General features: G+C 41.2%; 1 protein-coding gene across 2 annotated transcripts in view; it reads right to left on the minus strand.

The window, feature by feature from the left end:
- EPG5 (ectopic P-granules 5 autophagy tethering factor) overlaps positions 1-25,241 on the minus strand; it is an 85,607-nt gene extending 60,366 nt beyond the window's left edge. For both annotated transcript variants that reach the window (XM_054583586.1, XM_054583585.1), the window contains exons 1-12: positions 25,129-25,241; positions 15,837-16,781; positions 14,148-14,391; positions 13,130-13,266; positions 12,126-12,233; positions 10,917-10,990; positions 9,007-9,112; positions 8,066-8,180; positions 7,486-7,636; positions 5,794-5,949; positions 2,327-2,484; positions 1,043-1,197 (exon numbers count right to left, since the gene is read on the minus strand). In XM_054583586.1, the coding sequence (XP_054439561.1) occupies positions 1,043-1,197; positions 2,327-2,484; positions 5,794-5,949; positions 7,486-7,636; positions 8,066-8,180; positions 9,007-9,112; positions 10,917-10,990; positions 12,126-12,233; positions 13,130-13,266; positions 14,148-14,391; positions 15,837-16,781; positions 25,129-25,191 (2,412 nt within the window). In that variant the 5' untranslated portion in view covers positions 25,192-25,241. The remainder of the gene's footprint in view (positions 1-1,042; positions 1,198-2,326; positions 2,485-5,793; positions 5,950-7,485; positions 7,637-8,065; positions 8,181-9,006; positions 9,113-10,916; positions 10,991-12,125; positions 12,234-13,129; positions 13,267-14,147; positions 14,392-15,836; positions 16,782-25,128) is intronic.
- Positions 25,242-25,467: the final 226 nt, after the last annotated feature.

The following is a 25,467-nucleotide window of genomic DNA, read 5'->3' on the forward strand; positions in this document are numbered from 1 at the left end:
ATCAGAATGTAATTTTCACTGTGAGTACTGGTCAGACACTTGAAACATTATTCAAGAGCGTAAGTATTACTTTAGGGTCTGGAGAATGCCAAGATCCAGTGATAAAGCAATTTTAATGTAAAGTAATTTTTTCACCACATGGAGATAGTTTGGAATTGCAGATCCATCCAGGCCTTAACCTCATGCATGGTTACAACGTACAAGTATAAGAATAGCTTCATAGAGTATTAGATCCTGGAAAAGAACTCATCCAGTCTGCCATTCTCAAATTGGAGTATTGGGTGGAGGATAATAACCTCAGAGAACCTTCTTGGGACATAACTTTACTTGTACAGTATGGAGGAAATACTTATTTTTGAAGATAAGCAGGTAAGTGACAACCTAAACTGAAAATATACATGGGTTTGTTTTTATATATATATACACAAAACTTCAATGAAAGTTTTAGTAACCATTTTGTGTTATGCCCCTAGACACTTGGGGGTCCAAAGTTCACTCTCCTCCACTGCTAGGGATGGCTCAGTGAAAAAGTGAAGAAAATGAGAATTTCATCCCAGCCTGTCATTTTATAGATGAGGAAACTGAAGCCCAGAATGGTAAGGTATCTTTTCTGATGTGAGATGGACAATTAACAGCAGATTTAAAACAATTCCAGGCCTTCTATGTTCAGTATTCTTTCCCTCATCTTATTTAAACTGACTTAACCACCAGCATTCCACATTCCTGGCAGGGTCAGAGGGAGGAGGACGGAGACAACAGACAGTATAAAAACTACGAGGGTCGGGCTATGTCAGGTTGTCTACTCCTTACCAAAACTTAAGTACCAAAGGTCAAGAAATAGTAGGGGGAAATGGAATGGGTATGATCCGTATTTTCAATACTCCTTATAGCAAAATGATGTTCTGTTGATTATCTGCTCCCATGAGTGCAGACAGTAAACAGTAGTCACTTTTATTTTTTTAAAGCATTCCCAAAAGAGGCAGTGAGTGGACAATCAAAAGAAAATATTTTTTAGCTGGCTTCTAAAACATAATATTCTAACCTCATATATCTCCAGAACAATAATTTTTATGAAGTCTTCATCCACATTGGTTCTTCTGGCCTGAGCCATCTGAGCAAATGCAGTCAGAAGGCAAATCTCTTCCGAGCTATTCATGGAAGAAAGACACTTCTCAAAGTTCACAAAATGTTCTGGGTCTGCAGGTTCACATCAAGAGAATTAAAATGGAGAATGAATAAATATATATCACTTTAATTACTCTTTCAGAGAGAAAGAAAATATAAAATTAAAAGATGCTCAGAAATATTTAAGATACAAAAGTTATTTCTTGAAGTTACTCAGTGTTCCTGGGTCTCTGCTGTGTACACAGGGGTATACATGTTCGTAAACTTTAGAATGGATTTCTACAGACACCAAGAGGAAGAAGGCGGGGCCAACTTTAAATATAACATAATGTAGCCTCAGGTGACATTTAACATCCCCAAGCCTCACTTTCCTCATCCAAAGGTTATTTAAGATTAAATGACATTTCACTAGAAAAGTGCTTTGTCAACTAAAAAGCATTAGTACTGTCACTAGGTGAGACATCTTCAAATGGCAGCTTGAAGCTACTTGATAACTTGCCAGGCAAATGAACGACAGCCCTGCTAATCAAAACCACTAAGACTGGCAAACTACTCAGCACAAGCATGGCATTCCAAACAAAGGATATTTGATTATAAATGAAAATTTCAGACAAGAAATTAATTATATTAATAACTGAAATTATTAACAATAACTGAAATACTAATGAAATGTGACACAGTTGTCTATTTCTCAGAGGATGCTCTGTAAGCAACATTACATTTTGTCACTAGGGGGCAGTATTGATCAACAGCTTTGCAGTATATAACAAAATTAAATGCTTCAAAGGCAAGTTGTACAGAGGAATGCAGGGGAAAAAAATCTTAGAAAATATATTCCCTTGATAGACATTTTCACAGTAAGAAAGCAACAAGCCAACAATGCTTTTCATATATTTACACATTTGAGAAAAAGGGAGGACATCAAATTTCCTGTATCTTCAAATTATCTTTGCAAAGCATTTATCAACTCAATTTTCATTTCCTATCCACAAATTGGGTTTTCCATAGAAACAACTACCCGGAGCATTTCTAAAGTAATGAAAATTGGAATTATATTCTAATATGTCAAAAACCACAGTCTCTTGAACTTCAAAATTATCACACAAATACACAAAGTAAAACATTCTCAGTCTTTCTAAGAGTAAAGAGGAGCAAGCAACGATGACAGGCACAGATGCTGCCCACTGCGGTGAGGCTCTACCTTGGAGTTGCTTCTTGCACTCTGCTGGCGGGAGGGCAGTGCAGAGAGTCTCCAGGTTCCCGCTCTCCACCTGGTGCATGAGGTAGAAGAGCTTCCAGAGCATCGGGACCGACAGTGTTCCAAAAGGCATTTCTGACATAAACAGCCAAATGCCAAGTCTGCATGTTTTAAAAGAGTAGAAAGAGTTTTATTTATATTATCAGTCAACCTCACCACACTGAGAAAGTAAACCTTCAGTTCTGACAAAAAAAAATTTTTAAATCATACTATAGCAATTTTTCTAACACATCTCAGCTATAAACACCTTGAGGATAGATAGTGTAACGGGAAATACAAAGCACTTAGTTTGTGCCAGATACTGTTCTAATCGCTGCTTCATGTTTTATCCCCTCATTCCTTCCTCACTAAAACCAAGGCAACCACTACTATCAATATTATCCCAATTCACACATGAGGCTGCTAAAGGGAGACAGTAAGAGGCAGAGCTGGGTTTTGAACCAAAGGTTCTTTTAAGACCTGAGTGACAGAGAGTCTGCATCGATGTGGGTGTGTGTGCCTGAGCAAATGTACAGGTACATGTGTAGTGGGTGAGAGGGGAATCAAAAACTCTTCAGTGACTCCTCACTCATCTCCAAGTGAAGTTCCAACTCCTCAGCCCTGCATTCAAAGGCCTCCACAATATAGCTCAGACCCACATTTCCAACCAGAGTCGTCTCTGCATTCAGGTTAGACCACTCGGGCACAAGCCTGGAGAGGGCCTCCTGCCTCCAAGCTACCAGCCCTCCATTTGCGAAGCTCTTCTCTGCTGTCCTCCTCCGCACGGTTACAGAATGCCATCCATACCTGACTTTGGCATTATCATTCCCTTTATCAGTGGTTCTCACACAGCAGCAGGTGGCAGAAAAATCACCTTCAGTCTTTGTGGGAAATGCAGATTACAAAAGCCAGCCTGTAGAAATCCTAATTTTGTAGGTCAAATTGGGGTGACTACTTTTTAGTCACCCCAGGGCCTCAGACTCAAGTGGTCCTTAAACTACACAGTGAGAACTAGCTCTCAGTTCTGTAATATAGGTACACACACTAGCCACAACAGTTTGAGAGCAGAAATTAGATTTTGTTCATCTTTGTATAAACCAGTATGTAATCTAGAGTCTTACACTTTAATTATCCAGTGCTTGAATCAGTATCTCAAAAACATCAACATTCAATAAATGCTTATAAAAATGTTATGCTATGTGAATTTTATCTAAAAAAAGAAACACCTAAATAAAATAGGGGGACTCTCAAAGCTTTTGTTATATTTTGGGCAAAATTACAAACTGACCAATTAAAAATCAACAAGGCTTATTAATTGAAAAGACAACTAAGATAAATAGCGTATGCCTCACCCATATCAATGGGCTACCAGATCACTAGTGGTCCAAACTACCACTGCCCTGGACTCTGAAAATCAAAAGCTAGACTCCTGAGCAAGAGCTGAAAAAAACTTCTCTTAAAGTTCAGGTGGGCCTGGCTTCTTAATTATTGTAACACCTCACATGGGACTTGACTTTCTTGTATAACGGATCCCAAAACAATTAGGGGAAATGTAGACACCTTGTTGTAGGCTACGAAATTCCTATATGGCAGACATGCAGTGAGTCTGGCTTAGGTTTCTGCTCTGTGTACTCTGGTTTTGATTTGTTTTGTCTTAGGCGGGGGGATAGCCACTGTCAGAAATTTCCATTGGAATGCCCAATAAATTTAAATTTCATGGCCTTAAATACCTAATTCTCATATAATTTCTTCCCAAAATAAATTCCTATAATAAACTATACTCAAGAACAATAGTTTTCAGTATTTTAAAGTTTAAAACAGTTATTGTATATGTAAATTATATACATACAATGTTACAGGAGGATTCACAGCTCAGAATATGAGCTAGTAAGTTGTTGCACACCTGAAACTAATATAATGTTGAATGTAAACTGCAATTGAAAAATAAAATTTAAAGTTAGTTTCAAAAAAAAAAAAAACAACGCTAGGAAGTAGGAAGTAACTATGGTGAGAGCTTTCCTGCTCAGCTCAGCAAGCACAAGACCCAAGCAGCAGGAAGGCAGAGCAGACTCTTCCACAGCAGGCCAGCTTCAATGCGCAGGTGCTCCTGGGCTGACCCCTCCTGAGACCACCAAACTTGTGGACAATATAGAACGTATAACAAGAGCATTCTAATTTTTTTATTGATTGGGGAGCAAGGGGGAGAGAGAAAGAAAGAAACATTGCTTTGTTGCTCCACTTATTTATACACTCCTTGGCTGTTTCTTGCATGTACCCTGACTGGGGAATCAAACCCACAACCTTGACGTATAGGGATGACATTCTAACCACCTGAGCTAGCCGGCCAGGGCCAAGAATAATCTGAAGATAAATTTCAAAGCCTAAGTTCTATTTACGTTAGACCCACACCTTCTGAGTGCCTGAAACTGACTAAAATTTAGTCAAGGAGTCTTGCTCTTTCTCTAAGCAAGCAGTTATCTTAGTCTTCATCTGAAAACACAAAAGAACCACCACTTACATTTGAAAACTCCTTCATGGTTTAAAAACTAGTTCCACATATTACTATAGTTGAAGCTCCTTCCTGAGCTTGATGGGAGAGATAGTATATTATCATCATCTCCACTTTATAAATGGAGAAAGTGAGACTATAAACTATTAAGTGGCTTCCCCAGGGTAAGAACAAATAGCAGACCAAGACTCGAACCCACTACACAACACAAAATAGATAAGAGGCTGAGGCTAAGAGGCCCAGGGTCAGAGAAGTGTAGAAAGCTCAGAAGATGACAAGGATGGGGAGAGGTGGCAGTTCACACGTGGAGCTGGGTGGGGCTGGAGGGCTGCGCTCCTCTCCCAGCAGGGGGCACAATGATGCCGGAAGAACCCACTCCCACACTTGGCCAGAGGCTCAGCGTACTGGGTGTGCTGCTGTGCCCCTGCCTCTGCCTCAACTGTAACCTAGGCTGTAAGTAGCAGCAAAGACAGCATGATCAGGAGACAGCATTTAAACAGCCAAGGCGGAGGACCAGGACCCAGGACCGTCCTGGACCTTAAAACCTCCGGAGAAAGGCAACTTCAACAATCAAGTCAGAAAACCACCTGTGCCGTGCACTGAGCACCTACTCTGCCACACTGTACGCACCAGAAATGAATGTGAAAAAGGATTCATCCCCTGCTTAAGGTTACCCCAAACATTCAGGGGTGCCAAAGCTAGATCTCAGAATCCAGTTATTTTAAGACTAACAGAAACCTGAGAGATCATTTTCAGTCAATACTACAGTTAAGGGCACTTTAGTCCATGAATTTGCCCAAGATAAGAAATACATGAAATACATTAAGATATCAGAAGAAATCAACTTCGGTCAATACTTTCATGTCAATCTTTCTCCCTAGCCAGGGAGCCATTTCTCGACACTTACCATCACACTCCTTACCTTTTGGCTTTCAGCACGTGCAGGACAGTTCTCAGAAACAGCTCATCAAACTCAACCTGTAGTTTCTCCACGGAGTAGGGCTCCAGGGCCAACCCCACACCTTGGTTGTGTCTCACATACTGTGCCCAATGGTCACTCACATAACCAAGGGTCATCCTGAGGATGAGGAAAAACAATACAGCACGCCTCATCAATGTGCTCAGGGTCGGCAGCTTTAGTTATGTTTGAAGCATTAATCTATTCAACACATGGTTACAGAACACCCATCATCTTCTCGGTTCTGAAGGAAATTCAACAGGAGGAGGTAGAGAGGCCCTACCTCCACAGAGCTTACATTTAGTTAGGACAAACAGACAATAAACGAAGTAAGTAAAATATATAGTCTGCCACATGGTGTTAAGTGACACAAGGAAAAATACATTGGAGAGGAGAATAAAGTTTCTCTGGATTTGATGGGAGGAGAGGTGATGGGAGCAGGAAATGCCTAAAACTGAAGAGGGACGTGCGATCACGACAGCGGGAGGTCAAGGGGATATCGGAGGCAAGAGCATCAAGGCAGGAGACACAACCAGGGCGAAGGCTGCACGCTGTGCTCAGCACGTCGGAGACACAGCAAGGCAGCCAGTGTGCCAGAGCGAAGTGGGTGAGAGGGGGGCTGGCTGCAGGGGAAATCAGACAAGTGACGAAAACCAGACCACGGAGGGGCCTGGAGGCCCCTGTGAAGACTTTGGCTTCTATTCTGACTGAGACTGGGAGCAGCAGGGTCTTGAGCAGAGGAGAGACGTGAGCTGACTCACTATTTTCAGGGAACACTGGCTGACATGGGAATAAGCTGGAGGTGGGGTGAAGGAGGTGCAAGGGCAAAAGCAGGAAGGTAAGTAAAGGGGCCGCTGTGATAACCAGGGAGAAATAACTAAGAATGAACCAGAGTGGTAGTCGTGAAGGTGGTGAGGAGCTGCGTTCTGGAAATAGCCTGTTCTATTATTCAAAGGGATGCATATCCCTCCCGTGTTAATCTCGGCAGCTGGAATGTATGATAAGACTGGTGGCATGCCATAATTTGGCAGCATTTTTCCTTTCTGAGTGGCACACAAAATACATCTTCAGAATTGGTGACATCTTAGCTTTGATAAAAGATGGTGTTTTGAAGGCAAAGATGATGGAACTGGCTGTTAGATGGGATGTGGGGTGTAACAGAGAAAAGTCAGGAATGACACCATATGCGTCAGCCCAAACATCCAGAAGAATTAAGTTGCCACTGCGTGAAACAGAAGACTGTGGGAGGAGCAGTTTGGAAGGTGGGAAGAGTGAGTTTGCTTTGGGAATATTAAATTACAATGTTCATGAGTCATCCAAGTAGAGATGCTGAATAGGCAGTTAGATAAACAAGCTTATGAAAGAGATACATACACACTGGAAATATAATTCTGAGAATTGTAACAGTTTGAGGATGTTGACTCCAACAACAATTATCAAGCAAACCAGTTAAATTTGAGATAATTAACCAAATATTCTGACTGGAAGCATTTATATAATTTCCATCTAGTAGATGGTGCAAAAAACTAGTTCTTACTTTTATGATAAATTAAGATGTGAAGCATATACAACAGTGTCCTTAATCCCAATGACACAGTATCTATATCTGACCAGGGTGAAAGCAAAGAGAAACAATGTGCCAGCAGCAGTTATTACCTGATCATATGACCAATTCGCTTCACAAACTGCCTATAGCGTGCTCTATTAAAGGTTTCTAACCCCACAGCCAGAAGTTCCACTAATGAGTTAGCAAAGGCAAAAATTTTCATCATCTCTTGAGGTCTTGTTGTTTCAGGTAAATAATCACCTGGCAGTTAAAATCAGAGAAAAGAAAAAATTACAATTACTATGGAAAAACAGCAAAAGATACACGTATAGATACCTCAATAAGGAAACAAAGCCTGGGCGGAGAAGAACTAACAATCGCCATTGCTCTGGCTCCTATGTCAATGAGAAATGGGAAACTCAAAACAAAGTACAAAATTAAAACAATTTCAGTTGGGCAATGTGCTCACTAGTCACTCTTTTTGCATTTAAACACTAAGTAGGAAATTACAAGCACAAGAGATGGAAAGGAAGCTTTATCAAGATGTGATGCAATCACCTCTTCAGAGCACTGCTAGGCACAGGGGAACCGGAACAGGAGCCTGCACAAGGTATAAGACTTGATGCAGGCAGGGTTCCTGTGCTTGATCCTGCCACTACATTTTACATATGACCAAACAAATTAGTCTACCTTTTGCCTTAAACCCAAGAAGATGTTGAAAGAGTTCATGAAATGGGAACTGTGATAAAAGGATAACCAAGTCATCTTCATTAAGGAGACTCCAACTGGTCTCAGGGTCTTCATCCTAAAGGAAAAGATGCAAAATCACATCCACTTGATCAGATGACACTACAGTCTAGAGTTTCAGAAGCTAACTTATCAAAAGTCTCTATGACACAGGTGCGGTAGTCTCATGAGTATTCATGGACTTCTCTTCCAGGACACAGATTTATAGGATCGGTTTCATACGTGGGCTGTAAATCCTTGAAATTGCAATTATAATTTTATGTGTATCTGGGTCACGTCCATTCTTCAGTAATAACTGACTGGAGAAAAAACTTACAGATATACTAACCACTACAGTAGAAGGAAAAATTAATGAGGGTTTTCTTGAGAAATTGGATTTTGATCATTAAATTCTCACCAAAAACAGACAACCATCTTCTACTTTTCAAATGAGAAGATCTGGATAAGAAGTTGTAAGTTAAGGCAGAACTCTGGTGTGCTCAGCTCTTTACTAACCAGACTCAGATAATCTGTAGGTGAGAACCTAAGACTAGAAAACTGTTACCACAAAAAATACAATCCTAATACAAAGTTTATATAATCTGTAAATATTCCCAGGTTCTAAATCCTCCCAACTCAACAAGGAGATGTTCTAGAAAAGGGTGACAGCATAGCACACTGGATTGGAGCAGAGGCGGTAGAGGCTCCGCCATTTAATCATTTGTATGACTTGAATGATTTGGAACAAATTCCTTCAGCTCCTGGGCCTCAGTTTTCCCACTGTAAAACGGGATGACAACAGTACTTGCTTCACAGGGTTGTTGGGAGAATTAAGTGAGATCATATGTGGAAAGTGCTTAGAACTCAAAATGATGAATCAAAATAATGCAGACATGATGGGTTACCTCTTCTCCTCCTTCATCTACTAGCGTCCAGGACCCAGACGCCGGCCCCGAAGAAGGCGGCTTCCCCTCACTGGGCTTCATGTGGCACAGGAACTCCGCTCGATTTCTAAGGACAAGAGAGATCACTCCAATCACAAACACAGAAAGCCCACACGCATGCATTCCGATCACCTCCTTTTCCTGAAGAGTCAGACATCGACTCAATCTTCAAATGGTTTAAATTAGTAAACACGAAAGAACTGACTACAACTCAAGGAAACCAAAATCTCACTAATTTCAGTGAGAAGACCACAGCCATTCTGACACAGTAATGATGAAAGAAAATGCAGAAAAGCAGTTAAACCAGCACCCCCCCACCTTGCACACAGTAGGACCTCAATACAATGGGCTGCTGCAGCAACCTTAACTCTAACCAGGCTTACAGAGTGTTGCCAAGGAGATGACTTTAAAAATCATGCTTTATTGAATGAAAACGGATAATCCACAGGTAATGCGGAAGCTTGTTTGGGGCACAAAAATACATGTAGATGCAAAAACATTTTTTAAGTCCAATCACATGGACCCCTGCATCCAGGACATGACAGAGGAGTCAGGAAGAACTCCTGCCAGCCAGATTGCCACACAGTGCTGGCCGGATCTGGGGAGTACGCGTGGCCAGAAGTTTCTTCTCTGAGACCACAGCTCGGTTCACAGTCCCTCTTCCTTTCTCTCTGGCCTGACCCTGAGAATTCATCCATTCTGTTCTTTAACCAGGAACTTTCTTCTATGACTTATAGCGCCACGGAGCTCCGATCCTGAAGCTCCATATGACCACTGGTATCTCACTTTTGTATCCAATAGTATACATGCCTCGTACGCTCTCTGTCACTGGGTCTCAGAAGTTGGTCAAGTCGTATCTGAACTGCTCCTTTCCCACATTTTGTTTATTGAGTCAACTACCTAACGCTTTCCCGGGAAGATGATCTTTAGCTTCCCCTTTCTCTTTCTCAGGCTTGGATGCAGACAGGCTTTCCAAGACTGAAAGCCAGTGGAAGTAACACTGCTCAAGGTCACCTAGGTACAGACTCTGCCTCTCCCCAAGTTAAGGAAGTGCCCCCTCAATGCTGGTTTGGGTTCCAGGGCCAGGAGAGCCAGACGTCTATAATTGTAATTCGATTAAGCAGAAGTACACCTTCTGCCTCCAACTGAGCCTAAACTTGCTTACATACAACTGTCATCCACGTTCAAATACTCTCAATTATCACGAAGGCCAGATCGTATCAAATCTAGATTTTTCTGTTTTAGTGTCAGAGCCTTTATAGTCCAACTCGCTCCGTACATCTCTATTATCACCTCTCACACAACCAGCCAAGGCGGTCCTCTTTCCTGTCCCCCGCACAGCTATCCTCACCTGTACTTCGGGCCACTGCTCACTGTTCTCCCCACTACAGTGCCCTCTTCTCCTTTTCTCCTACTGAAATCCATTCCGTCCTTCAAACCCAGCTCACGCCCTTGGAACCCTCTCTGACTCCTCCGCTCTCTGCTCTCTTTATTCTCATTACATCAAACACAGCTTCACAATTCAGCACTTAAATCTGTGTTTTTTGTTTCCTCTGCCATTCAATCTCTCCTTCTAAGAAACAGATTATCTTTTTTGTCTCCCCCCACAGTACCTTTCACAATAACATATACAATAGGAGAGGCAAACCCACTAACAGGGGGACTCAAAAAGATCAATAATTTATATATAAGCAGTTAATAAGGTCACTTTGGGACAAAGGGCAGCAAACCCAAAGGAAACCTGCAATGTTAAATCCTGGAATGCTGATACAGCCCTGGACAGTTCTCTGGATACGGACAATTTAGGAAGCCAATCCTTGGATAGAAAGAAGCATTTCAATTTCTACATCAAAAAGATCTTCCACACTTACTTGACAGGAGACATTAGAAGGGCAAGGGACTGCATAAAATGAAAGACCCCTGATGGGTTATTCAACACTTTGATCTGAAATCAGAAAAGGAAAAAGCATGCTGTAGAAAGCCAACAACCCAAGTATCCCTTCTTAGTTCACAAAAATTCTGAGAAAGGGCACTGTTAAGAAAACAAAGATGGAACTGGCACCTAACCCGCAAGAGCGAGAGCATAGCTCATGGGTCACCTGGCAGTAATGATTCAGCTGTCCTCGAAGGGCAGAGGTAGCTGAGCAGTTTAGAATTACCTGTAACAATATGGGTCAAAGAACAATGTGCTATTTTAATCCAAAGATAAACAAAACAGAACAAAAAAATCCTCCTTCTACCTAAAAAAAACCGAAACTTCTTGCTGCTAGAAATACTAAAGAAAAGGTAATGTAAAGAAGAACTTGGCATACACTTGGCTTCTGCTCATCTGAGTGGTTGCTATTAGTAACAAAACAACCCAAAGGCAAGAAGCAGAGAAGAAAATCTATAAACCATATAATCAACACCTGAGTTGATTATATGACAGATGATCATACACACCTGTTCATATGCCAATATTAATAAACTTTGAGATACTGGTAGTTTCTGTTCTACCTGTACTAACTGTGGTATGAAGTGAATTAATTTAGGGAGCTGTGTAGCCCTGGCCAGTGCAGCTCAGTTGGTTGGAGTGCTGTCCCATAAACTGAAAGGTCGTGGGTTCAATTCACAGTCAGGGCACCTGCCTAGATTGTGGTTCGGTCCTCAGTCAGTGCACATACAAAACGCAACTGATTGATGTTCTCTCCCTCCCTTCCCCTCTTTCTAAATCAATAAGCATGTCCTCAGGTGAGAATTTAAAAAAAAGAAATTTAAGAAGCTATATTGAGTATTACAGAAAAAAGTCCTAGAGAGCCTTCCCACACAGAATTTTTACAGAATTAACTACTACTGAACTACCAAGCCATACTGCTACTGAACTTTTGCAGTTCTACTTAATTTCATCAATTACGGGTGACCCAAGAACTTTCAGCATAAAAAAAAACTCCTACAAATGTATTCTGGATGTATTTTAAGAATTTTATTTTAAATATAAGTACTTTTTAGCTAGCCTTTTTTAAAAAGCAATTTCTTCAGGAAAAATGTTTAACAAAATCTCCTTCCCATACCCCTCAAAACCAGAAAGATATTCATCATACCTGTATAAAAGGAATAGCCCATTTACTGACGCCAGCTGGGCATCGAAGAACATGGTTTAGCAGGAACAGGTGATCTCCAGGACAGCCAACTCTTTGTAACACTGATACCTAAACACCAAAGGACATACAGTATCACTACTTAAAAAAGAAGAACATGTCTAGGGCTCCAACATTGGGGTGATTCTAGTGAAATAACTTACCTAATGTCTAAATACATGTGATCTTTCAAAGAATAACCAGACATAAGACACACTATTGACTGACTGAGTCTCTACCACAGAGGCACCCAGAGGCTGATGAATCTATGAGCACTATAATAAAAATATCTTAAGTCGTTTCTCTGAAAAATTTTTACATCTGGCAAATTACAAATCACTAATATCCCTGGCCATTTGTGAATAGATAGAAGTATTTTATTCTATTCTCATTTGTAATAATTTCCCCAATCTATATTAAGTGGTATGTTTGGAACATCACCCCATATTTAAGAACTCTAGTATAAACCTATCGAAGCACTCAAGGCAGCCCCATTAAAAAACATAACCAATAAACAAATAACCTTCCCTGTAACACACCTAACATCTTTCTGATGTTTCTCTAAGATCTTTCTTTTTTCCCCTTGAAAACATTTTTAAAGTATGACTAAGTGCAACATTAAATATAGATGATAAAAAGAAATATGGAAACTTTTAGATAAAATATCTATATTCTAAATATGAATCTAGTTTTATATTTAGCAGGCTTCATATATTTCCATTTCTTCCTAAGTTGAAGCCAGAGATCATTTAACATAAAACTTATCAGAGAGAAAAGCTGTTTGTGTTTAACAATGTACTAAATGAGTACAACTTATTTCCATGTGTCATGATCAAAGACAATGTTACTAACAAATTAAATGAAGTAGCTAGAGAAACAGTTGGAGAAAAACTACAATGAAAGAAGAAATAATTCTTAAATTATCAGGGAAATAAGGAAGACTACTGTATCTATTTCGATTCCCTTACCAATTTTTGCAGCCAGAGAAGAATATCATCCTGGAACTGAGTATCTTCGTTAGGTCTCCTGGTGAACATGAATAAGACGCTAATGCACTCCTTCAGTGGACACAGGTCAGACGGAATGCTTTCTGCCTGTTTAGAAGCTACAAATTAGAGAGAGAATTAAATGACTCCTACATAAATGGTGGTGGGGGGTTCGGGGGAATACTTATTATCTTCACTTTACAAAAGAAATCTTCAAAACATTCACTTTAAATAAAAATCCAGGAACAAAAGCTGCATCAAAAATATTTGAATTTCTACTAAATATGTAAACTAAAAAAATGTATTTAACTTTGTGAAGTATTTCAAAGCAAGGGAAAATTAACTTCATTAAAATTTATTTTTTATTTTAAAATCAGCAGATCTCTGGCCCAGCACCAGTTCTTTGATTAGTAATGAAAACAATGAGAGGGGAAGGGAGGATTTTTTTACTTTCAACGATCCTAATATCCCTCCCAGAAATAAAAAACGCATGATTCAATTAGTATCATTAATACTTTACACACAATACAGTAAAGCCTAATTTCTTAAAATCCAAAATAGGATGAACATTTCAGAACATTAGATCTCAAAATTAAATACATTAAAAACAGCCTAACAAGCAGGACAAGCAAAAATAAAGTGCAAGAGACAGAGGATGAAACAGTATTGATTATCAATTTCATAATCAAAAAATCTATTTGGCCCTGATTTGGTAACAAGCACGTAAATTAGGACGATAAGGGACATTAAGGATAAAAAGCGAGCTTTCTGGTTCCCTAGAAAAGCAAAGGATGGCGGGGAAGGGAGATCTCACACTGCTCCCTAAAAATGTTAGTGGGACAGATCACAGTCCTACACTGGGGAGGTGAGGCAAGCACAGGCACAAACGATACCTGGGAACACTGGTTAGTGCACAATGAATTCCACTGGATTGTACCCCTCAATTTTTTTTTTGCATTTCAGACTATAAGGAAGAGTGAGACTTTCATTACTTACACACCTCGGCCTTGCTGATGAATTGCTAAAGATCTCAGAACAGCTGAACTGTTAAGCAAGGCATAGATGTAAGACTCCACTTGCAACCTGGAGAGCACAGAAGTGTAAGAGTGCAGAGCCAGAGTCTGGTGGAGGTGCTCAGATTTGGCATCAAATAGCTTCTTTAGCTCCTCCAGAGCATTTTCATTCATTTCTACTCTTTGGTAGCGATGATAGCCTGAAACTTTCACTTGATCTGCACAGATACCCTAGCAGTGGAAAAAAGGGTAAAATATGAAACCAGTTACTCTTTGCACTTAAAATAATCAGGCAGGTGTATGAGGCATAGGCTTCAATAGTACCATTTTCAACATGCTTATAAACCACAGTGAGGGGACCATAGTACCACACAGAGAACAATAAAGTGTAGAATCTGGTGCCAAGAAGTATAATGCCAATCACCAATGCATCACAAGATCAGAGAAAAGAAATCCTAAGGAGGTGGAGAAAGATACAAATAAATAAGAGAGCTTGTCTCTAGGACTCTCATTGCTGATGATCTTACCTTCTACGTTACAAACCCACTGAGGTCAATGTGATAGCCCCCTCATCTTCAAGGGACCTCAAAATATCTTTGTACTTACCCTCATCATTCTATGTGATTTTGCTCAAAAGAAAAAAAAAACTCCTCTCCTTTCCGGTACTAACACTGCCAGCTGTGTTCTTGATTCTAACCTATTTTATTTTTGATTTCAAAGAGAGAAGAAGGGAGAGGGAGAAAAACATCGATGTAAGAGAAACATAAACTGGTTGCCTTCTGATCAGGGACTAAACCCACAACCTAGGCATGTACTCTGATGGGGAATTGAACTCGCAACCTTTTAGTCCACAGGACGATGCTCCAACCAACTAAGACACCCCAGCCAGAGGTAACCTCTCTTTTTCAGTATCTCCAAATGTCTCTCTCTCGACAGACTCCTTTCTATCCACAAATAGAGGTAACACAGGTATCCCAATGAATAAGGATTAGGGACATGGAAAAAAAAAAATCCCATTTCTCCCTGATATCTCCTCAAGATATCTTTCAATGTCAAGCTTGTGAGAATGGCCTTCCCTCCCCTTTCAGGCCGCTATGAAATGGCTTTCCTGCTGGTCACCTTGGTCTCTACCGGGACACATCTAATGGCCTTCCCTGTTTCCTCATCTCCTCTTAACCTTGTTCCATGAATCATCCTCTCCTTGATATTCTCTACCCACTGGATGTTCTTGCCATTAGGCCCAAGGTCACAAACTAAAAGGTCCACAGGCTAAAACTGACTTGGGAGACATGACTTGCTTGGCCTCTGCTGTGTGAGTATGTGTGTAATTAACTGCCAACATTTTCAAATAGATTCCTATTTGGAAAATCTTAAGATGTGGCAATGCTGGATCAACACACCCTGACAGCAATAATCAGCGAGGGCTCCACAGCAGCTGCCCCTGCTGGACCCAACATGAGCTTGCTCAGCGACCACTGTCCCACTCAGCCTGCCTCATTTCTTCAGTTACTCGTGCGGCCCCTTCAGGCACCTGACTTTGTGATTCCTGTACTGTACTACTCTGGACTAAGACAGTGTCAGCGTGGGTACAGGAGCAGACTCCAGGCCTAGGTGGCATCAGAGGGTTGGCAGTACCCCAGGCTCCTGAAAGCTTTAAGGAATACTCGTCAAAGTACCTGTACAGACAACTGTTCCTCCTTAAAGTGCCACAGTCGACTTTTAGCATTTTGGCAATCGGACGTCAGAGCAGATAGCTCAGCTTCAGCCAGGAGCAGCTGCTTCCTGCATCGCGAATAGTTCAAAAGCAACTCATAAAATTCATGCCTGTCCTGATGAGCCATGCTGTCAAATTCTTCTAAATATGACTCAACATTTTCCAGCCATGAACCAGGCTCAAAGACTTTTAGCTGTTCTTTAGTAAACGGTACTACTTCTGGCTGAGCTGGGAGCTCCGGGTAGAGTCGCTCATTCCGAAGCAAGGGTTTTGCTGCCACCAAAGGGGGCACTTCTCCAGCCATTTCCGCTGGCAACTGGGGATACAGTTTTTTCACCCTAGGTGGCTGAAAAATGTCCGTGGCTTCACAAGAACTGTGCAAGCCAACATTTTGTAGCACCTCTGAAGAAAGACTCAAGGCTTGTTTGTCATCTTTGCTATGCTGAGTTTCTCTGGCCTGTAAATTTTCCATTCCCTGCTGAGTATAAGAAAAACTAGATTGCAGTGTACTTTCAGAAGGTCCACGTTGTACCACTTCACCTTTCTCTCCTTCTGTAAAGTTCTTGGGAGTTTCTACTTTGGTTCCAACATTGTCTCCAGGGTCAACCTTCGGCTTGACTTCTTCACCCCCAACACAGGCTCCGACCTCCTCCCCTTCTTTTAGGGTCTCTGTGTTACATGTCAGGGACCCTTCACTGTTTATAGTTAAGGAGGTGAGTTGTACATCAAACATTTCACTCTCGTTTTGTCCACAGGCATCATTCTGGAGCTCGGAACCAGCTGACACCTTCAGCTGGTCTCCTCTTAATTCACAAGCCAGAGTAGGGATTCCCAGTTCTCTGCAGGTTTTTGAAAGGGAGACTTCATCGTACTCTTCCCTTTGAGGAGTTTCATATTTCTTCTTTTCCTAAAAACAAGATTTATACTGTGAAATAACTTACAACAATAACCATGCTTTCAATAAGGAATTTTTAAATTGTCTATAAAATCTAAATTTTCTCACTTAACAAATGGAATCTATATTGAGATACCACCAGAATGACTGCTTAAAATCAGATAATAAGTGGTGGCAAGAATGTAGAGAAATTACAACCCTCATATACTGCTACAGGGAATGCAACAAGATGAGGTCACTATAGAAAACAGCTTGACAGTTCCTAATTGCAGTGAAGCTTGCACAACCCTGTGATCATACTAAAAAACCACTGAAATCATACACTTTAAGTAGGTGAATTGAATAGTGTGCGACTTACAGCTCAATAAAGTTGTTTAAAACAAACATGAGAGATTCTAAAAGTTTAGTGAGTTGAAAAATAAAGAAAAGTAAGCAAGCAGAGACCCAAATGGCATAAAGAGGGAACACATTTTTTAGTTCTCTTCTCTGAAACTCTAAGAGACCTCTGGGGATGTTAAATGCCAACTAGAACACGGGGAGCTGAGGAAGCAGGCACGTGATGGGCCTCCTGATCGAGGGCACAGCAAACAACCACACCTCCTCTGAGCAACTCAGCGCTTTCACTCCCATCGGTCCCTCCTCCAGGCTTTAACCTCTCTGTGTCTGCTCCTGCCCCACTCCGACCCCAACTCACCCTTCCTCTCTCTCCACTGCAGGACTGCCCTTGCAGTTTCAAATTCTCTCCCTCTCTAACCAAAATGAAGTCTCCAGCTGCTACTCCCAAACTTGTACACCCACTCCCATCAGATCTACCTTCCAGGGAATAATCATAACCAAAATAATAGCAACAGATAATGTGGTTAGATAACCAATTAAAGAATTTTTAAAAGATTCTAGCCCCTCCAGGGAAGAACACAGAAGCCTTCAGACTTCAATTTCCTCTGAGAGAAGAACTCAATGCTTCTCATGGTTTCAAAAGTGGAACCAAAGAAAACTCTGTACCTGTACAGATAGGAAAGTTAGGTCCAAAGAGGAATTAACACAGAGTTGCCCCAGAAAGAAGTTGGGGGAAAAGGAGAAAGAAGCTTAAGATGTGACTGGAAGACCAGACCAGCCCAGCAGAGAAGGCCAGGGAAAAGGAAGGAGGGACAATGGCAGGTCCCACAACCTTTGAGCAGGTGGCAAAGGCCTCACCTTGCCCTGTCACAGACCCCTGGATAGGGAGAGAACTTCCGGGGGCCACACGTACGTGGAGGACAGGAGGTTTTACGCAATCACCACCACTGCCATGGCCTCATGGGCGGAGACAACCTCCCAGTGGCCCACTTCACTTCTCTAAAGCACAGAATAGAGGAGCAGGTCCTGAATGGCTCCAGGACTCCAGCCTCTGCCCCACCACCAGTTCATCCCATCATTACAGACATCATTACAAGGCTGGTCTCCATAAAACACTGCTCTGAACAACATAAAAACAGTCTTGGCTCTCCACTCATGAAAGACTGACTCTTAATTCTGGCATTCAGTGCCTTTGTTACCTTAGTTATGACCCAGTTCCAAGACAAAATTTTCAACCACCACACCAACCCCTGAACTCCAGCCATCTGTCCTCGTCAGCTGGTCCTTGTCACGTACTACCACATATGATTATTTATATTTATGCTCTGTCCCCGCCTCTTCTCCCACCCCCATTAGACCACAAGCATCTTTGAGGCAGGAAAATTAAAATGGAACAAAGACCTCAAGCTCTACTCCTCCCCTTCTCCGTCTTTGCTGGAACATCACAGAATGGACCTTCACTGACCACCATTCCCCTTCCCCGGTTTCCTGCAATTGGGGCGACCAAAAAGAAATTGCTATCTGGAGGAGACAATGCCGAGCCCACCAGTATCAGAAGGATCACCCACATTTAATGAAAACTTTCCACCCAGACCTACCCCATCAGGTTGCCTGCTCTCACTTCTCAAGTGCAAGCTACTGAAACAGGTAGAATAAAATGTTCCCCAAAGTTGCTCCATCAGGTTAAGCTCTGCCAGGACTGTGACAGTTATCAATAGGTAGTTAACAAACAATGGTCCACGAACTACCAACTTTTAAGTTTGTTTTTCTTTTAAGTTTGTTTTTCAACTTAAAGTCAAGTTGATCTAAAGTCAAGTCACAAACCCCAGAGACAAACTCTGGTTGGGAATGTCCCTTCCTGCATCCCATAATAAGTGCTGCATAATCTCAGAATGCTTCGCTTCACTGACATATATCCAGACATCAATGTTCCAAAAAAGAAAAACGTAACCTACTCTCTGATTGGTTAACCCCAGCAACTTCTGTGTTCCCAAGCCATAAAAACTCCTAAACCCCACATTTAAGGCACAGAACCTGAGACCCTCTCTTGTGTTCTTGCCCTGTGCAGAGCCTCAAAAAAAATCTGCCTTTGCTTTTATCAGTGTCCCTGGTCTAAATTCTTTTATATCAGGAGATAAAAACCCAAACGTGTTGGTAAACTATAGCATTAATAAATTTACTGTGCCTTGTTAAATCTTTCTGCCACACTCTTGAATTCCTTCTTGTACCGTGACAAGGACCTGGATCGGGTTGAGGCCTCCCTTGGCCTCCCCAGGTGCTGCCCAGCATCATCTTGAGGCCAGGTAGGTATCCTAATGTTTCTTTGAGTCTGATCTGCCTTTGATTTTTCACACTGTGTTCAAGAAATGTTTCTTGTGTGCCAACTACATGCTGAGCTCTGTTGTAGGTACAAGAACCATAAAAGAAATTATTAAATTATCCAACAATTATTTATACTATGTGCCCTGCAACATTCAGAAATATTTTTAATATGCTCACCGGAAAAAGAGGGAATAATCAAAGTATTGAGAGGAAACTGAACTTTTTGCCAAAATGTGAATCTATTATTACTCTTAAAATACAAGACTTCATTTAAAAATTTAAAAAGGCCAGCTTACAATTAGTTGCCTAGTTGAGTTAAATACAGATAAAGACATAGAACATATTATACTTATAATAACCATTACATATCACAAAATAAAATTCAAACATCAAGTGATGTGCAAAAATTAATACTTTCAAATTAATTTAAGAAAAAGACATGTTTCTTAGAATTAAAAATGGCCAGGAGATTAAGAAAAATCTGTATTTATTTTTGATCTCCATATAAGTTACATACACGTAAAGAACCAACTTTAAAATATATAATTCCATGAGAGAAAAAACAATCAAGAAATTATACAGAAATGGAAGAGCTGTTAATAAACAAAGAAAAGCATTTAACTATTCATTACAGTTAATATGCCCTGAGGTGTTGCAGCATGCTTGGGAAAAATCCTAAAGAACACACAACAAATCGTCACCAGCAGTTATCTTTAGAAGATGGAATTCAAAGCATTTCATTTTTGGGTTATTTGTTTCTCTGTATGTGTGCACACTGATAAATACATACTTTTTTAAAGAAAATGGCACTTTTGTAATAAAAAATAAGTTTTTTTTAACTTCTGAAAAAAATTGGGAAGTTTCCATTCATTAAACACAGTTCTTTCTCTTGGAACTGTAGTTAAGAAAAAAAAATTACAACCATTTTCCTTCCTTAAAAGTAAGGATGAGCTGCTTCTTTACAAAGGATGAAGGTCCAATTTTAAATATTTTATTTATTTATTTTAGAGAGAGGAGAGAAACACTGATCAGTTGCCTCTTGCACACCCCCAACCTGGGGCCTGGCCTGTAACCCAGGCATGTGCCCTGATCGGGAGTTGAACTGGTGACTTCCTGGTTTGCAGGCCTCCTCTGAGCAACTCAGCGCTTCCACTCCCATCTGTCCCTCCTCCAGGCTTTAACCTCTCTGTGTCCGCTCCTGCCCCACTCCGACCCCAACTCACCCTTCCTCTCTCCCCACTGTAGGACTGCCCTTGCGCCCAACCCACTGAGCCACACCATTCAGGGCAAAGGTCCAGTTTTAAACATTCCAGAGAATACTTTCATGAAATTACTTTAATACTTTCTAGAGATTTCAGTATCTTCCTTTTCCAGATACAGTAAGGGAACACCCTTACAAATGGAGATTTCCCTTACAAATATAAATGTCCTTTTACAAAGTGTAGCTTCTACTAGGTTTCCAGTGCTTGCTCCACTTCTGCTGTTTCTTAAAATTAACCAGCCTAAAATAATCAGTATCTCAAGAGGTATATTTTGGGGTGGCAAAGTCTGCTCCCCTTCAAATGTCTAATAGGCATTTATTACAAAATTAGCATATCCAACACTGAACTTCTGATCTGCCCCCTGAAACCTGCTCCACCTTAGAGGCACCCTTGAATATTTTCTCCAATAGCCACATCCAAGTCACCAGCAGTTATTGGCTCTAACTTGAGAAACTCCCCAGACTACAGAGAGCATATGAGATCTTGCATTCTGGTATATGCAGTCAGTTTGTCTCAAATAAACTTATTAAAATTCTCTTTAAAAAAGAAAAAAAAGAAACTCCCCAGACTTCAAACACTTCTCATCACCTTTGCTCCTATATCTCTGATCCAAGCCACCACCACCTCTTCTTGCCTAAATTAATGCAATTAATTGTCTCTTAGATGGTGTCTCTGCTTCTACTCTTGCCCACTTAAGCCTATTTTGAACAAAGCACACACAGTGATAGTTTAAAACAGAACTCCAATGGCATCACTCCTCTGCTCAAAATCCTTAAGTGATTCCAAACGTCGCTCTGAGTAAAAGTCCTTCCAATGGCCTACAAGGCCATTGACCCGGCCCTGGGTTACCTTTCTGACTTCATCCAAACTACTCTCCCTCACTCACCCCACCCTAACCGCACTGCCTCCTAGCAGGTCCTGGGACAAACAGGCCACTGCCTTAAGGCATTTGCCCTCTGCCTGGTACATTCTTCCCCAATATCCACAGAGCTAACTCCCACATCCCTTTCCTGTGTTTATGTAAATGTTATCTTCACCAAGTATTACCTTGATGACCTATTTAAAATTGCAACCCATCCTAATATCTCACCTGTATTCCCCAAATCTATATCCAGTCCTTCTGCTTTTTTCATAGCACTTATCATCTTCTAACATGACATATTTTATTTGTTTTTATAGGGTTTACTGTTTGTTTTCTCCCTCTAGAAGGTAAGCTCCATGGAGGCCGGGTCTTTGTGTTTTCTTTTGTTTTTCCCCTCTATTATTTCCCAAATGCTTAGAACAGCTTCTGGGACATAGTTAGTGATTAATGAGTGTTTCTCCAACAAATGACTGAATCTTAGGAGGCACAAAAGGAGCTACATTATATACAGTATCCCCCAACTTTACTCCTATAACCACTAACGGGACGGAGGGACTAAGAGATCTAACAAGATCAATCATCAAAAGAGATCAATAAAGTCAGGGTCCTCTGAGGTAGGGAATATATTTAGCAGAAGATTATTTTTTTAAATGAAGATGTTATTAGGACTATCTATCAGATGATAACCACAACTTAACAATGTGAGGTCATCTACCAGATGACTAACATTAAAGAATGTAGACCAGCAGCCTGTGTAAAATCCAGAAGCTGCTCAACTATTCAAAGACAATAGCACATGACACTGCTCGCTTCCTGAACTGAGCCTTGGAACTACTTCATGGCTCTGTAAATAGTTGCCAAATTATACTACAGATGGTAAATTAGGTTTCACTGATGTAAGACTGTATGATCAATGCCAAACCACAGCCAGCATTAAAACAATTAATTTTCTAGATTGACAGTACGAGGGCCTCGCTAGTACTGTGGGCTTTTTTTTCATTTGTTTTCTCATACTACTCAGGAAATTTACAGGGGGAAATTCTTCTGAGTGACAAAGCTTGGAAATTTTCTTCAATACTGATATTTATTCCTTCATCCAACAAGTATTATCAAGGGCCTACAAAGGCTGTGAAATGTACTACGAACAAGATAAACATGACAGGTCCCTCCCTCCCTGAGTTCACAGTTTTAAGGGAGAAGAGAGATGTTGACAAAACAACTACAAGTGAAATGAGTGACACAAAGATGCAGAGTGGTACTGACGGATTTGGGAGGAGAGAGGGGAAGTGGGAACAGACCTGAGGCTGACGTGGAAAAGCCAGATCGCTGAGGGCCCTGAGTCCCTGCTAAGGTCTTTACAGACTCTAGCCTGTGGGCAATGGGAAACCTTTGAAAGGTTCTGAGAACAGTAATCACTATTTTGTTTTTAAAAATCCCTATCAATCCAGCTCTAGTTTAGAGAATGGACAGCAAGAATGAACTTGGAGAGGCCAGTTTAGCAAAAAAATCCTCCTTGGTGGATGGTGGTAGTAGTTAGGATGGAAGAAATGGGCAGAATTGAAAGAATATTTTAAAAATACAATTGGTAAGACTTAATGACTGATTAGATTTGGAGGGTAAGAAAAAGTGTATGTCAAGAATTTCTGGTTTGACTAAATTCTTTTAGAGTGAAGGCTCTCCATAATTTTTTTTTGTTTTGTTGGGGGTTTTCTTGTTTGTTTGTTTGTTTGTTTGTTTGTTTGTTTTTTGAGAGGGGAAGGGAGAAAGAGAGGGAGAGAAACATCGATGCAAGAGAGAAACATCAGTCAGTTGCCTTCAGTTGGTACCCTGACCAGGGACAAACCCAAAACCCAGGCATGTGCCCCGACAACCTTTTTGTTTGCAGGAAAATGGCCAACCAACCGAGCCACACTGGCCGGGTCACCTCTTCATAAATTTTAGCAGACAAAAAAAATAAGTCAACATATGCTTGCGTAGGAAAGTTGTCTTAAAGTTCTCAATAAAATGAGCAACTGTTTTTTCACAATGGATTTAAAAGTTTTAAGATTTTAAGTTATTTTAGAAACTGTTCTCAACAAAATAACTTGACTGAGAATCCTCTTCACTGTTTTTAGATATTTATAACATTCTATCTATAGGTAAATACATAGAGATATATGAAACAATTACTAGGCAACTGGATTGAGAATTCAGATTTCTGGCTTTAACTTTTCTCATTAACTACATGCTTTTCAGCTTATCGTTTAACTCCTCTAGGCTTTAGTTTCATCATTCATTTTTTTAAAAAGAGATTAAAAATTAAGATTCTGTTCTCTACAGATTGATGTTTACATGTTAAACACCCCTGTATTCTAGGTTCAGAGACCTTACTCATGGTTGACCAATGGCTGTTTTCTTCCTCCTCTGTTTTAATAGTTCTTGCCAAATTAAATGCAAAAGTATTTCCCTTAAAAAATGTTTCTGAAATTAGGTAGCAAAATGGCTTTCAAATCTCCAAAGAGTTAACCCCTCACAGACCTGTGTACCCTGATGTGCATAACTCCACTAGAGGCTTTTAAAAAGACATCATAATGAAAGGGATTCTCCTAAGTCATTTACAACTTATTAAATGTAGGACCTTTGAACACTAGTCTCCTGTTCAAACCTTCTTCCCATGAGAAAATCAGATTTTGTTCCCATCTTTAAGTCACACCTGTGCTGGACCATCCCGCATTTGCAGAAGTGGAAGTTGCCTGAACTTGTAATACCATCCTCATAACTTCCTTAATGTAAATTCAGTTTCAGGGAAGCCAAAGTTATCTAGGTCCAACCATCCAAGAATAGCATTTAATCTGTTCACTGTACAATAAATGTCACTTCAGAAAATATATAGAAAAAAATAAAAACTCAGGCTGCACCTAAAAACAAAACAAATCAACCTAAAAACACATCAATACCACGTGTCCGTCTAATCCATGAAACCTGGAAAATTCAAATCCCTAATGTGTGAGTCTCGTCCTGGTTTAACTTCTGGACATTCGTGACCCCATCTTAAACAACCAGGATAATGAGAAATAAATAGCACCACCACCATCACCTCTAATTTTAAAAGTGAATAGGCCCATCACTACAGTCTACTTTCTGGCGGTCGCTCTCCATGAAGCTCTGCCAAAGCATACATTCTCCGAGTGGAGGAGAGCTTCCTTCCCTCTTATGCACGAGAAAGACTGAAAATGTTGCCAGGTTATAAAGGAGAAATGAAGACAGTCAAAGATAAAGCAGGGACGCGAAAAGCTGCTTCGCCGCAGGAATCCAGACCGAAGTGAGGAACGTCAAGACGGGAACCCAACGAGGTTAGAGAAAGAAGAAAAAAATGGGCTCCCGACAAAGTCTAGCAGGGGAATGTGGAGCAGGAATACAGGAACAGGATGTAGTAGATAGGTGGTGGGACCAAATACGGGGAGGTGGAGGGCAGAGGATGCGGAGGGATCAGTAGATGGGTAGATGTAGCCGGAGACTCCCAAGAGAGGATAAGGGAGATCAAGAACACCGGCCAGGGCCTCGGAGAGTAGAGGGGCGGGAGGAGGGGTATCCTCACCTTGGTTTTAGTCCGGCTGGCCTTGGGCTTGGCCCGGCGAGTTGGTCTCACAGCCTCAGCCATAGACCCTACGGCGTCGGCGTCGCCGTTTGTTTTTGTCAAACCCCTGCGCTCCCAACAACCAGCCCGGTCCCGCCCCCAAACTGTCACATGATCAAATCTCCACCACTCCCGGAGAAGGGGAGGCAGCTGGGAGCCTCTACGGGCTGCAGTCTAGGACAAACCACTCCGGGAGTCCTTTTCCCTGGAGGTCAGAGGCCCCGCCTCCTTCCCTCAAGGCCCCGCCCCCTGGCCCGGGAGCTAGGGCCTCCAGGCCTGTTTTGGGACTGCCCGGAGGGT

The sequence above is a fragment of the Pteronotus mesoamericanus genome, unplaced genomic scaffold (assembly GCF_021234165.1).
Source record: "Pteronotus mesoamericanus isolate MK-2021 breed Mesoamerican mustached bat unplaced genomic scaffold, CSHL_Meso_final contig_74, whole genome shotgun sequence".
NCBI lineage: Eukaryota > Metazoa > Chordata > Mammalia > Chiroptera > Mormoopidae > Pteronotus > Pteronotus mesoamericanus.